This window comes from Trifolium pratense, linkage group LG3 (assembly GCF_020283565.1).
Source record: "Trifolium pratense cultivar HEN17-A07 linkage group LG3, ARS_RC_1.1, whole genome shotgun sequence".
NCBI lineage: Eukaryota > Viridiplantae > Streptophyta > Magnoliopsida > Fabales > Fabaceae > Trifolium > Trifolium pratense.
Genome location: NC_060061.1, coordinates 48528111 through 48541897, shown reverse-complemented (window position 1 = coordinate 48541897; position 13787 = coordinate 48528111). Strand labels below are relative to the sequence as shown.

Below are 13787 nucleotides of genomic sequence, written 5' to 3'. Positions count from 1 at the left end.
TCATTTTTAATATTAGCATTTTAACATAATCAATCCTCTTCATCATATTAGGAACTTCGGTAGATGTATCTAATATTCCAATTTTCTTTTCGACTGTTAGGTGGATGTATGCATACTCACCACTACTTGATAAATAATAAAAGTATTATAGAATTAATGATATTTAACCAATAATAAATTGGTTAAAATGATAAAGATATTAATCCTTTGTAGTCGGTCGTTTGATTTCTAGCTAACTCATCCTAATATGAGAAACAATATTTATTGACTGAATTTTACTTATCTCAATTTAATTTTAGATTATTAATAAAATTCTTTTCCGTTTAGAATTGGAGGAATTTTGACAAAAAAAAAAAAACTAATGTTGAAAATATAACTTTTTTCATTTTTAATATATTGAAAACACAAATTTCAAGTTAAAATTTCCTTTTTAATATGCTTAATTATCAGTGTTTGCTTTGGGAGCACCGTGTAGCATTTTCCCAAAAAAAAAATTGATAAAAATATTTTTTTTTTTTTTGGTAAATCAAAGGTATAAGTATCTATCAAATAATTTTTCATATGTATCGGCCGGAGATCGAACCCATAACCCAATAGTTTAGATACCCAGTTATTCAATTATCTACCACTTGTATCATACTATTTTGGTAGATAAAAATAGTTTGCAAAAACCAAATAGGCATAACAAAAGACATATGAGGGAATGTTTTTGAGTGATCAATAAGAAAATGTGGTGTAACCTCAACCAGCCAACCAACCTAAGTGAATTATAAATACTTGCACCCTGAGAGTTATTATAACAATCACAATCCAAAATCTCTTGAATTAATCACCAATTCTAGCAAAAAAAAGTTTAACCATGGTGATGATCACTCAATACCAAACCTTCCTTTACAAAGAACTTTCTATCTCCTTTTTCATTTTCTTGATAACCCATTTCATCATAAGTTTTCTCTTCAAAAAAAATCTCAAAAAACTTCCACCCGGCCCAAAGGGTTATCCAATTCTAGGTGCACTCCCACTAATGGGAACCATGCCTCATCTTACCCTATTCAAAATGTCACAAAAATATGGTCCTATAATGTACCTAAAAATGGGATCAAATAACATGGTTGTAGCATCAACTCCTTCTTCAGCCAAAGCATTTCTCAAAACACTTGACAAAAATTTCTCCAATAGGCCGACGAACGCTGGCGCGACTCACCTAGCTTATGATTCACAAGACATGGTTTTCGCCGACTATGGATCTAGATGGAAATTACTTAGAAAACTAAGTAACTTACACATGCTCAGTGGAAAGGCCCTCGAAGATTGGTCGAAAATTCGAGAGGATGAAATGGGTCACATGATTCGTACAATGTACGATTGTAGCAAGAAAGACGAATCCATTGTTGTGGCCGAAATGTTGACATATGCTATGACCAATATGATAGGTCAAGTTATATTGAGTCGTCGCGTGTTCGAGACAAAAGGTTGTGAATCAAATGAATTTAAGGATATGGTTGTTGAGCTCATGACAACTGCTGGATATTTTAACATTGGTGATTTTATACCAATTCTTGCTTGGTTGGATCTTCAAGGAATTGAACGAGGGATGAAAAGTTTACATAAAAAGTTTGATGTTTTGTTGACAAAGATGATTGAAGAGCATGTGGCTTCTAGTCATAAAACTCCTAGGGTTAATCCTGATTTCTTAGACATTCTCATTGCTCATAGTAAGGAAGATTCTGATGGGGAGAAATTAACACTCACTAACATCAAGGCATTACTCTTGGTAGGTACAATTAATCCTTTATCTTCTAATTTTTTTCCCTTGTTAATTGAGAGGAGATTCTTATTTTTCCTCCTTTTAGAAACAATTCTTAAATAGATTTTACTTACTTTGCAGCCGAATTTTGGATTACTAAAACCTCATTCTCGTGATAACAGTTAAAACAAAATAAAAAAATTTAATGAATTATCAAAGAAAATTAAATACAATTTCTTGTAATTATTGTCTCTAATTATGTCATCTCAAATACTTGGGGACAAAATATGAATTTTCTTTTATTAGAGGTATTTTTTTTTAGGATCATGCTAAACAGTGCCTAGACATTTGTTAAGCATACTAAAAAACGAAATTAAAGATAAAGTTAATACTAAAAAGATATTAATTTTTTTAATATTTTTAAGGTATTAAATGCACAAATTTCAAGATAAAACTTCAATTTTAGTATGCTTAACTAGTGCACTGAGAGTATCGTTTAGCATTTTCCTGTTTTTTATCATCTATGTATACTCCCTTCAGTTCTATATATTAAAAACACTTCACTTTTTAGATACATTGTAGAATTGATGTATTTATACAATAATATAATCTAAATACATAAATTTTACAATTAATCTAAAAAATAAAATGTTTCGTATAAATATTGGCGGATATATAGGACGGAGGGAGTATATCGCATGTGATAATGAATCTATCTATTTCTGGCCAAATCCAATATATACAACTAACTCCTATAATTGGTTAGATTTATGTAATTATCGGTAACTGAATATTGGAGGTTGAAACCCACTGCAATTTCCAAATGCAACTTAAAATGGGTTCTTGAAAGTAACGTAACGCAAATTTTCTACTTGTAAAGTACGATATACTCCAAAGTACAAATCAAAACAAAGGCATGTCGTCGTCAAAATATGGAAGACGTGTGGACATTAAATAACCATCGAGTATAAATCCAGCTCTCATGACATGAGTGCGAATGATTTTTTTTTTTTGGTTACATGATGGATATATGTATGTGTTTTTTTTTTTTAGTTTTTTTTTTTTAACTAAAAACACATTATTTTTTGTTATTATAAAATTTATTTATATTATTATTATTCGTTAGTTGGTTCAGTGGTGATTGAAGCTGAATTTGGTAGGGATGACCGTGGTTCGATCCCCCGCAACTGTGATCGGGAGGGGGCTGAAACCACCAAATATCAAAACTGACCCTCGAACTAGATTCAACTAGTGGTGAAAAAAATTATTTATATTATTTATTATAATTTTTTTTATTTTAACTAAAAAAGGTTAGACTCCAACCTTGGATCATTTCTTAGAGGTCCAGACACATTTTACTTTTTAAACATAATTAGATTTTAATTGTTTTAATTATAATCACCAATAATTGCTTGTTCAAAAATATAAATTATAATCACCAATAATAATGTTTTACTCTTGTGTATATAGAATCTATTTACCGCAGGAACAGATACATCTTCAAGTATCATAGAATGGTCCCTAGCAGAAATGTTGAAGAATCCCAAAATAATGAAAAGAGCTCAAGAAGAAATGGACCAAGTAATAGGCAAAGATTGTCGCCTACAAGAATCAGACATTCAAAAACTTCCTTATTTACAAGCAATTTGCAAAGAAACATTTAGAAAACATCCATCAACACCACTAAACTTGCCAAGAGTTTCCTTACAACCATGTGAAGTAAATGGATATTACATACCCAAAAACACTAGGCTAAGTGTGAACATTTGGGCCATAGGAAGAGACCCAAATGTGTGGGAGAATCCTTTGGAATTTAATCCTGAAAGATTTCTGAGTGGTAAAAATGTTAAAATTGATCCGTGCGGAAACGATTTTGAGTTGATTCCATTTGGTGCGGGGAGAAGAATTTGTGCCGGGACAAGAATGGCAATTGTGCTTGTTCAATATATTTTGGGAACTTTGGTGCATTCATTTGATTGGAAGTTACCAAATGGTGTAGTGGATTTGAACATGGATGAGTCATTTGGGCTTGCGTTGCAGAAAAAGGTTCCTCTTGCTGCTTTTGTTAGCCCAAGATTGTCTCCATCTACTTATATTTCTTGAGATATTCTTTACCCGTCCGTCCTACCCGTTTCTCGCATGCCCCGCACGTTTTGATTTTTACTTTTTTGCTACTTAAGTAGCAGACATTATGAAAATGAAAAAAATTTAAAACATGTCTCCCGCTACTTAAATAGCGGACGATATAAAAAACAAATCTGGTAGGATGTTTTTGGGTGTATCCGCTACCTAAGTAGCGGACAAGTGTATTTTTTAAAATTCGTATAGCGTGCGAGAAAATAATAAGATGAAGAAAAAACAACTCATATTTTATTGGGCTCAACAATAGCTACATTCAAGTCTACTATGTGTGTGTTTTTGTTTTATATATTTTTTTAATAAAGTATGTGCGTTTTAAGTCACTAGGTTTAGTCTAGTGGTGAGTGATTTGAGTAGTATGCTATAGGTCCTGGGTTCAATTCACAGCTCATTGTAAACAAAAAAAAAGTATGTGTGTGTGTTTATTCTAAATAAATATCTCATTTATTAAGGGTGTTTTATTTGCATAATATATTGTACTATCTCCGTCCATAATTATAAGGTCCTGTTTGACAAAAATATATTATTCATTTATCTTTTTTTTTTGACTGTATTTTTTTAATAATATATAAATGTAAATATTAGCATATAAGATCTTGTTCAATTTGTTTCGATGAGTATTTTCAAAATATTAAATTTTTATAATTTTTACTAGTAGACATTTAAAAATATTGGTGATCAAAATTGTGCATTGGCGTACGTGCAATGGTTAAACATGGTCTTATAATTAGGGACAAAGGTAGTAGTAATAAGTGGCCTTCCACACTTGTGTGATTCATATTTTCTATTATGCAAACTTATGTGGAAAAAAAAACATCTTATGTTATGGTGAGTTTGTTAATAAAAGATTTTGCTTCTCATAAAAAAAAACATGTTTTATGTTATAGTAAGTTTGTTAATAACAGATTTTTGCTGCTAAAAAAAAATCAAGGGTATCGTTGATATTATAAAAAGTCTAAAAAAAATTTATATCCTTTTTCTATATAGGTGTAGAATAGATATTTGGAGTATGCTGATTTTTTCTACAGAAGCCTATGTTGAATTTTATATGAGTTTTATATTATATTTTATTTTTTGTTCATTAAAAAAATTCTTCGTTGTCTTTAAAATGTAAGATCAAGTGTTTACATGATATACTTAGTAAGAACTTTTTTTCAAAAGAAATTACTAATTAAAAATTATAAGTATTAAATCAAAAAATAAAGATAAAAAAATAAGAATTAAAAGCGGAGTTTAATTGTTGTGCAATATATGTGTAAAGATTTTTTACACATAGATCCAATGATGTATTGTCACATCATTTAATGAGTGAGACACATCAAATGTTTTTAAACACAATACAAGATGTATTGGAATTTTATTAGACGCATGTGTAAAATAATTTTACACTAACGGTACATATAAATTAAATTATTAAAATCGGTATATTTCTTGGAAAATGACAAGATTAGGGATGGCAATTTGACCCATACCCAGAGGGTACCCGCAAAAATTACCCACAACGGGTAGGGTAAAAACCCGCATTTTGGGTACGAGCACAGGTATGGGTAATTACCCGCAAAAATAAACGGGTATGAGTGCGGGTACGTGTACCTTAGCACCCACCCCGCCCCATACCCGCATAATATATATTTATTTATTTTATTTATATTATTATATTATAATATATGTAAATCAATACAACTCTACTAAACTATTACATATTTTTAATAAAAATATTTATTTATAACATAATATAAAAATAATGTGAATATTTAACATAAATATGAACTTTAACATAAAGTTAGTAGTAATTTTGTTTATAATTTTCATTAGTCAATATTAAAATCTTTGAATTTTTTTTAATTCTATTAAAATTATATGATATTTTATAATTGATCAATTTATTTTTAGTAAAAATGCGGGTAACGGGTACGGGTATGGGTACCTAGGTACCCATAGGGTATGGGGACGGGGCCAAAGGTTGTTACCCACGCGGATATGGGGATGGGTACGAGTAGTTTTTCAATCCGCGGATATGGGGATGGGTACTATAGTACCCTACCTGTACCCTATCCATTGTGATCCCTAGACAAGATAATTAAAAAAGGGAGATAAACTCAATATAAAATTGCTAAAAAAAGTCACTAGTTCAACTTAAAAAAATGGTAAAAAAAAAAAAACTCTAAAATTGTTCCCTTTTCCATTTTGCGCGGCTCTTTTTTCCCAGAAGTTCGATTCCCTCGTTTTTCTTATCTCATACAGAAAATTGTTCTCTTCAATTTATCGAATCTGAAATTCAGAAACGCTCAATCACTCTGTTCGATCTTAATCTTCATCACTGTATGGAGTTTTTTTTAAGGCTAAATTGCAGTTTTGGCCCCCCACGTTTCATAATTGTGCGATTTTGGCCCCCCACGTTTCAAATGTGCGATTTTGGCCCCCCACATTTCATAATTGTGCGATTTTGGCCCCCCACATTTCAAATGTGCGATTTTGGTCCCCCACGTTTGCCCCCTTTTGCATTTCTTGGTCCCCGTTGATTATTTTGACCAAAAAATTGATGACATGGAATATTTATTACACGTGTCTTAATTGTATTGGCCAACCAAAATTTATTATTATTTTTTTTAAAAAAAAAAGGATAGGTCACGTGAAACCAATATAGCATAATCAATTCTTGAAACCTATCCTTTTTTTTAAAAAAAAAATAAATAATAAATTCTTGAAACCAATATAGTATAAAAAATATTCCATGTCATCAATTTTTTGGTCAAAATAGTCAACGTGGGGGGCCAAAATCGCACAATTATGAAACGTGGGGGGCCAAAATCGCACATTTGAAACGTCGGGGGCCAAAATCACACATTTGAAATGTGAGGGGCCAAAATCGCACAATTATGAAACGTGGGGGGCCAAAACTGCAATTTAGCCTTTTTTTAATCATTCGCAATTTATTCTCTCTAATTGTTTCTCTGTGTGATGAAATTGGATCAATCTTCTCAGATCGGCAATTTCATAAACCCTAATTAGAGGTATTGAACAAACTGTTAGAGGTTGACGATGATAGCAATGATACTTGTATTGACAATCAAGTGAAAATTACTAATGCATGTTCAGTATTGAATTTTAGTTTTATCAACTCATGTTGTTTCCTTAATTATCCTATTTTAGTTGATGATAGATGATTGTGTCTGTGAGTGAACTTTATTTGTAATCTGTAAATTTAGGATTAATGTGGTTGATATACTTGTGGTATTCCATGGTTTTATTTCATTGTTAGAAAAGGAAAATGTTAAAAGAAGGAACAATGATAATGAATTTTATGTGTGTGATTTTAGATTGTAATTTTATATATGGGAATTCTAGCATTAGCAGCGCTGTTGTGAATTACCGAGTTTCCGACTTGAATCGTTCACTTAGTCAGTTAGACTACCAAGCTTGAGTGCTTTCAATTGCCTTGACTACATAGGTTACTCTTTAATGTATAGTGAAAATTAATAGACGCTATTGTTAATTGCTAACGCTTACATTCTGCTGTTGAAAGCTCTTTTGTGAGCCTAACTTTGTTCCTTTCTTTGCATTTTTGTCCATAGTAATTGTGTTTGGATCTGTCGTGTCGCCTGCTCGTGTAGTGTGTCTTCGTTGGGCAGGGGTTGTTTTGCTTCAGTGCTTCATTTCCATTGTTCTACTGATATTATTATTGCAGGCATGCGTTTTTAGGGATTCATACGGAAAGTTCAAGAAAGCAGGAGCAGAGGTTGTTGGGATAAGCGGCGATGATTCTTCGTCTCCTAAGGTAAAACTAGGAATTTGCACTGCATATTTTTGTGTGCCTATTGATTAACCAATGCATTTCATGAAATGTAGGCATTTGCCAAGAAGTACAAACTTCCATTTACCTTGTTGAGTGATGAGGGTAACAAGGTAAGGAAAGAGTGGAGAGAGACCTATGTTATATATTGACAAAAATGGTGTGGTTCAGCTCCTATACAACAACCAGTTCCAACCTGAAAATCCTTTAAAGCTTATGTATCTCTTTTGCCTTAACTCAAGTATGTAAGTATGAAGTAAACTGTAGCAACCGGTATGGTTGGTATTGACCTTTTACTTCCATTGATGATTGTTGCATCTTCGTTCTGCCAATTTATTTTATCAATTTGAGTCAATTTGATCTCTTTGGGATTTAACAATTTCAATCTACCTGTTTTCATTGATTTCAATTTAATACTTGATACTTCATGGTTATTAGATTTGAATTAATTTGCAGATTTTTTTCCAATGACATGAACAGTGTGAGTATTAAGGTTTGAATATCATCCAATTTCTGCCACTATGGTCGATGAAGTTACTTAATTGATTTTTTATGTTTAATGCCTATTTATTTCATTTAGTTATTGATTTTCATAGTTTAAGCTGTTTAGTTTGTCCTTGTTCTCGATTTGTATTTGAGTTAATATAAAAGTTAATGCATTTGATCAATAATATTATCAACTAAATACATTAATTTTTATTAGCTCATCTATCTCTGAATGGAAAATCGTATTATTCAAAATAACTAAAATACTACAACTATAATTTTGATAATAATAATAATGAATTAATAAAAACAAGTCAAAAAGAATAATTAAATATTACAAAAGCAAGAAAACAAAAGCTATATATAGTTTATAGTTTTAATTTTAATAGTATTCAATATTAGTTGATCTAACTTGAATATTATTCCTGTCAAAAAAAACTTGAATATTATAGTGCTAATATATAAAAGTAACTATATAATAGTATGATATATGGTATACGAGATTTTCAATGATGTTGGTTGCACTCCCTAGCAGGTCTGATTTTCTGGTAACCAGCTTTAGAAGGACATGTCATTTGAACAGGAGGAACCATGCAGTTATACTGTAAACAAAGTGAACTACTCATCGGAATCTCTGCCGTTGGATTAATCACAATTCCGGTAAGATAATTATGCTGCAAATACAAAATCCGTATATTCGCCCCCAATAACCGTTCTACAAAACTACCGGGAACTTCACCGGTGAAACAGTTGTTGTTTAGATACAAATTTTGCACACTCGCTAATAAAGGTGATATTTCACCTGATAACTTGTTGTAACTTAGATCAACAGTTTGGATTGTAACTTCATTAAACGGTTCAACCGGACCACATAATTGGTTTCTTTCTAACTGTAAGTTTGTTAGTGGAAATGAGAATAGTTGAGGCGGGATTGGACCGGTGAACCGGTTTAAGCTTAGATCGAGATAGTTGAGGCGGTTTAACCGGTATAAAACCCGATCTACATTCCCAGTAAGCTGGTTCCATGATAGAGAGATATATTGTAGTGAAGAAGGAAGAGAATCAGGAGCAAGTGAACCGGTGAGAGAGTTATGCTTTAGATCGAGCCGGTTTAAGTTTTGAGCCGATGCGAATGACGGAACTGAACCGGTGAGACGGTTATGACGGAGGATGAGGTTGTTTAGCACCGGCAATTTCCCGATTGACGGAGGAATAGTTCCAGATAACTGATTATAACTTAGATCAATTGTTCTGAGATTGTGTAGCTGACCAAGCCCTGCTGGAATCTCGCCGGAGATGAAATTCCGACTGATACCGAGAAACTTAAGATTCTTCAACTGCGAAATTGACTGAGGAAGATGACCGTAAATTCTACCGGGAGAAACGGTTAAATCAGCGAGAGCAGAGAGTTTACCAATGGCGGTGTCAATTTTTCCAGTGAGACCAGGCGAACTGGCTCTAGTTTCGCCGAGATTGAGTGCAAAGACTTTATCAGAAACGCAATAAACTCCGGCGAAGCTGCATGGATCGCCGGTGAAGTCCCAAGACGAAAAGAAATTCGAACCAGGAACATCGTGAAGCGATCTTCGAATAGATTGTAATGCTAAGAAATCAACAGGATCTAAAATTGCTCGCGCTGATTGAAAAAAGTAGAGAAGAACCAGAGAAAATGTAGAAATCTTCATTTGAAAATATGAAGAAGAATGGAAGAAGTGAAGAAGAACGTTTTGATGCATTTTATAGTTATAGTAGTAATGGTAATGGAAATGGAAACTTTTATTTTTTCTTTCTCGTGAGTAATGGTGTGAGATTTTAGTGGTGGAAGTGAAAAATTATGAGTGAGTATCAAAATCTACTAATTTTCTAGCTGGCTTGGAAGAGAAGCAATTCTTTTTTGTGAATGCATGCTTTTGTATTTACTTTTTCATGATTTTGCCTTCTCTCACAAGGCACCTCACATGACATAGATTAATCATGAAATGTATAGCATGAAAATCATATGAAGGTGGTGATCTATACATGTGAATTTTCAACTGGTCCTACTTTACTTTAGTGAGACCATTAAAATAAACTTAATCATACAAAGTGTAGTAAACTGAATACCAAACTTTATTTCTTAAAACCAAAATATTTAAACATAAGTGTGTGCATACATATTACAACATATACTAATACAAAGAAAACTCCCACTAAACCAAAGAATCTTCAATCTGTATGACACCCATATGAGCAACATGCTCGTGAAAGACCCTTTGTTAGAGGGTATGCTATCATGGAGTTTATGAAAACTTGTCCTATCTGATTTTGCTGGATGTAAGATAGTAGAAAAATTCTTACAGGAAAGGTCTTTGTGATTCTACAGGTTCAAATTTGAAAGGAATTGAGTTTCAACTGTTTCTATCTAATCTAATTAAGCGGGAAGAAGGTGTGGAAACCGACTTAAAGAATGACGAGCTAAAAATGGGCAACATACATAACTGTTAAAGTCAATTTAATATTTAGTCTTAGAAGCCGTGTAAATTAAAGTTCTTATTTATTTTTTGAATGAGGCTAATGAAGTTCTTATCGAGTATCTTTGTGTTTTTTTGTATGGATTTGAGGTGTGTGTGGAGGACAAGTGACGATGAGAATAAATTGAGTTTGATTTTGGTTACATTACTTGAATAAGGAAGATAGATAAACTCATAAAAATGTCAACAAAAAAAAAATTCATTTGTTACTTAGAATTTATATGTTTTTTTAATTAGCTTTTAAAAAAGAATTTTTTATAATATCAATTTTTTAGTTTTTTTCCCTCGAAAAAAGTGATTTTTAAAATTTTATTTTGTAATACTCTGCGGGTCAACTATTTAACCCGTGGACTAACACGGACCAGAACCAAACCAACCTATGCCTGGTGATTTCTTTGGATCATTGCCTGGGAGAGAGAGAGACCTATGTTATATATATATTGACAAAAATGGTGTGGTTCAGCTCCTATACAACAACCAGTTCCAACCTGAAAAGCCTTTGAAGCTTATGTATCTCTTTTGCCTTAACTCAAGTATGAAACTATGAAGTAAACTGTAGCAATTGGTATGGTTGGTATTGACCTTTTACTTCCGTTACGACTTACGGGTCTATTACTAGTTTACTAGTTTATTTAGAGTATATTTTTATTTATGGACACATTTTTTCAAAGGGAGCTTAATTATAGCTAGGGAGCAGAGGAGTAATATTAATTGTGGTTCTTCCTCATCTAGTAGTCAGAACTCAGAATGTCTTGAATACATTTCGAGGATAAGAACTAATGCCTAATGCACTTGTGTGTGTATGATATGCTGAGGGCCATAGCTTATATGTATGGTGATGACCAATTAAGGTTACTTGTTCCAAAATGGATCATATGACATTCACTCATATATAAATTAAAAATAAAACAACTTTACCTGCATGAAATAAGGGAGAGAAGAGGGAGCACGATTTTGACAAGGCAGGGAACTGAATTTGGCTTACAATTTCACTTGAAAAATTATAGTGAAATTAAAATTTCTGTTTAAATTTTGACAACAATTGAATTCGATAAAATTTAAACAATAGACATAATTTTGTCCATTGAAAATCGAGAACCGAATAAAACTAATTCGGTTTTCTTTGGTTCAATTTTTGATTCGAATCCAATTAGATCAATTAAATTTTCTTTGAATTGGTTTGTCGATTACACCCTTAGGTTTCTCTATTAAAAATGATCTATGTAAGAATGTGACCAAATGACTCTAGTTATAACAAAAATACACAATTTTCGATACTACTCAAGTGTTCTTATCAAGTGAAGATCGGAAATTTTGACTCTAGTTAAGAAACTGTTATTTCTTATCGAAAAATAAACAATCTTCACTTGATAATTGTTTTTTTTTGCCTTTCTTCTGATTCAAGGAGAGAAATGAAAAAACTATGGGCCCCACTCATTAAGTTCTCTACCCTTTTTCTTTGCTTGCCAAATAGGAAAAATACTTCATCTCTTTCATTTTTATTTTTTTTTGAAAGCTTGGTATCCGGTCTTAGGACCAACTAATTTAAGAAGACCAATCTCACCGTCCACTTGCGGGGGCCCCATTTAAAGCCATAGTTTTTTTGCTCTGTATGAACTTAGCCCACCGAAATTGGCACCAGTGGGAATCGAACCCGAGACCTTGAGAGGAGCATACTCTAAGAACCCAAGCCAACACCATTCGACCAATCCCAAGTGGGTTACTTCATCTCGTTCATTACTTTCTCTTCTCTAATTTTCTCGTACTAAACTGACAAAAAAATATAGAAGAGAGATTAAAACAGTGTGGGTCTATGCACTTTTTGTTTCTCTCCACTTGAGAGAAGAAATTGCATAGAAATGGCTTGAATTAATATAATTTTTTTAGTTTTCCACTTTTGACCATGATCACCATTTTAATCTAAATAAATAATTGCTATATCGTATCTCGTACAAACAGGAAACATTTTTTTTGGATAATTATGCCGTAAACGTTGTCGTAATATATACAGTTGTAAAACATAAAAGATGATTAAAATAAAAACTTGTTTAAATAATTTAGTTAAATTGTTTTGTTGAAATATATTAATAACTAAATTAAAATTAATAGTTACTCCGTATATGAAATGAAATGGATATATGAGATTAAAAAATTATTTGATTATTTATATTAATTTAATTAACTAAAACTAATTTTATATAGCTAGGATCACTTTTGACTTTTTAAATATAATTACATTTATCTCTTGTCACTTTCTATCAAACCAAACAAAGAGATAAACTTCTCTCTCTTATATTTCTTTCATATTTCTCTTATATCAAACAATACTTTAAATCTACTATATTTCTCGCATCTTTCTCTCTTATCATACTCTTACCTATTTTTCTCTTTTCAATTTCTCTCCACAACCAATCACACCCTAAATGTTATGGATGAGGTTGTTAAAATCTCGTTTTAAAACGCAAACTTTATCGATTATACGTTTTTATGTATGATTTGCATGTTAATCAAAACTAGTTTTGAGTGTCATTAAAAAAAAGAAAAAACTAGTTTTGAGTGAAACCATAAGTCAAAACGAGTTTACATAGTTTCGCTATGTGTAAAATCGGTAAAATAATCTAAACTCGCATGTTTTCACCTACAATAAAATCATTTACATTCGCATGTTTTTACTTAATGATTCAAAATCTCAAAAGATTTTTTTTTAATAATAGTACAGATTAATAATTAGATGAGTAACAATTTTTGACACGTACTTTTTATAATAATATACTTCATCCATTTCTTTCTTTTTTTGTCAGACATCCGTTTCTTTCTCATATATAAGGTTCAATAAATAACTATTAATGTATATGGTCTATATTATAGATCAATAGTCTATGTGTATGTTTGGTTTCAATTCTGGAGCATCCAGAATTGATTCTGGACGTGTAGAATTGATTCTGACTTGTTTGGTTTCTCAAAAGTAGAATTGATTCTGCCTCCAGAATTGATTCTACTTGAAGCTAGAAATCGTAGCTTCTGATTTTAGAATTGATTTTTACACTCAAATTTTTTGTTCAACTCACTTTTTCATGAATATATCCAAACATAAACCACTTCAGCTTAAAAT

The 13787-nt window shown here is 31.7% G+C and overlaps 3 protein-coding genes across 3 annotated transcripts; 2 read left to right on the top strand and 1 right to left on the bottom strand.

Moving 5' to 3' along the window:
- The first annotated feature begins 644 nt into the window (after positions 1-644).
- Positions 645-4476, top strand: LOC123918174 (flavonoid 3',5'-hydroxylase 2-like). Its single transcript, XM_045970149.1, has 2 exons — positions 645-1774; positions 3218-4476. Exons 1-2 carry the CDS (start codon positions 860-862, stop codon positions 3848-3850), a joined length of 1548 nt encoding a protein of 515 aa, XP_045826105.1. The 5' UTR covers positions 645-859; the 3' UTR covers positions 3851-4476.
- A 1597-nt stretch (positions 4477-6073) lies between these two features.
- Positions 6074-11222, top strand: LOC123915294 (peroxiredoxin Q, chloroplastic-like; the record flags this gene model as incomplete). The annotated part of the gene is made up of 4 exons (XM_045966431.1): positions 6074-6208; positions 7575-7664; positions 7736-7811; positions 11056-11222. Coding segments are annotated over 4 exons (468 nt in total), but the record flags the coding sequence as incomplete, so codon positions are not given.
- On the bottom strand, positions 8265-9936 carry LOC123917600 (LRR receptor-like serine/threonine-protein kinase ERL1). The gene has a single exon (XM_045969367.1). The coding sequence runs from the start codon at positions 9899-9901 to the stop codon at positions 8672-8674; it is 1230 nt and encodes a 409-aa protein (XP_045825323.1). The 5' UTR covers positions 9902-9936; the 3' UTR covers positions 8265-8671.
- Positions 11223-13787: the final 2565 nt, after the last annotated feature.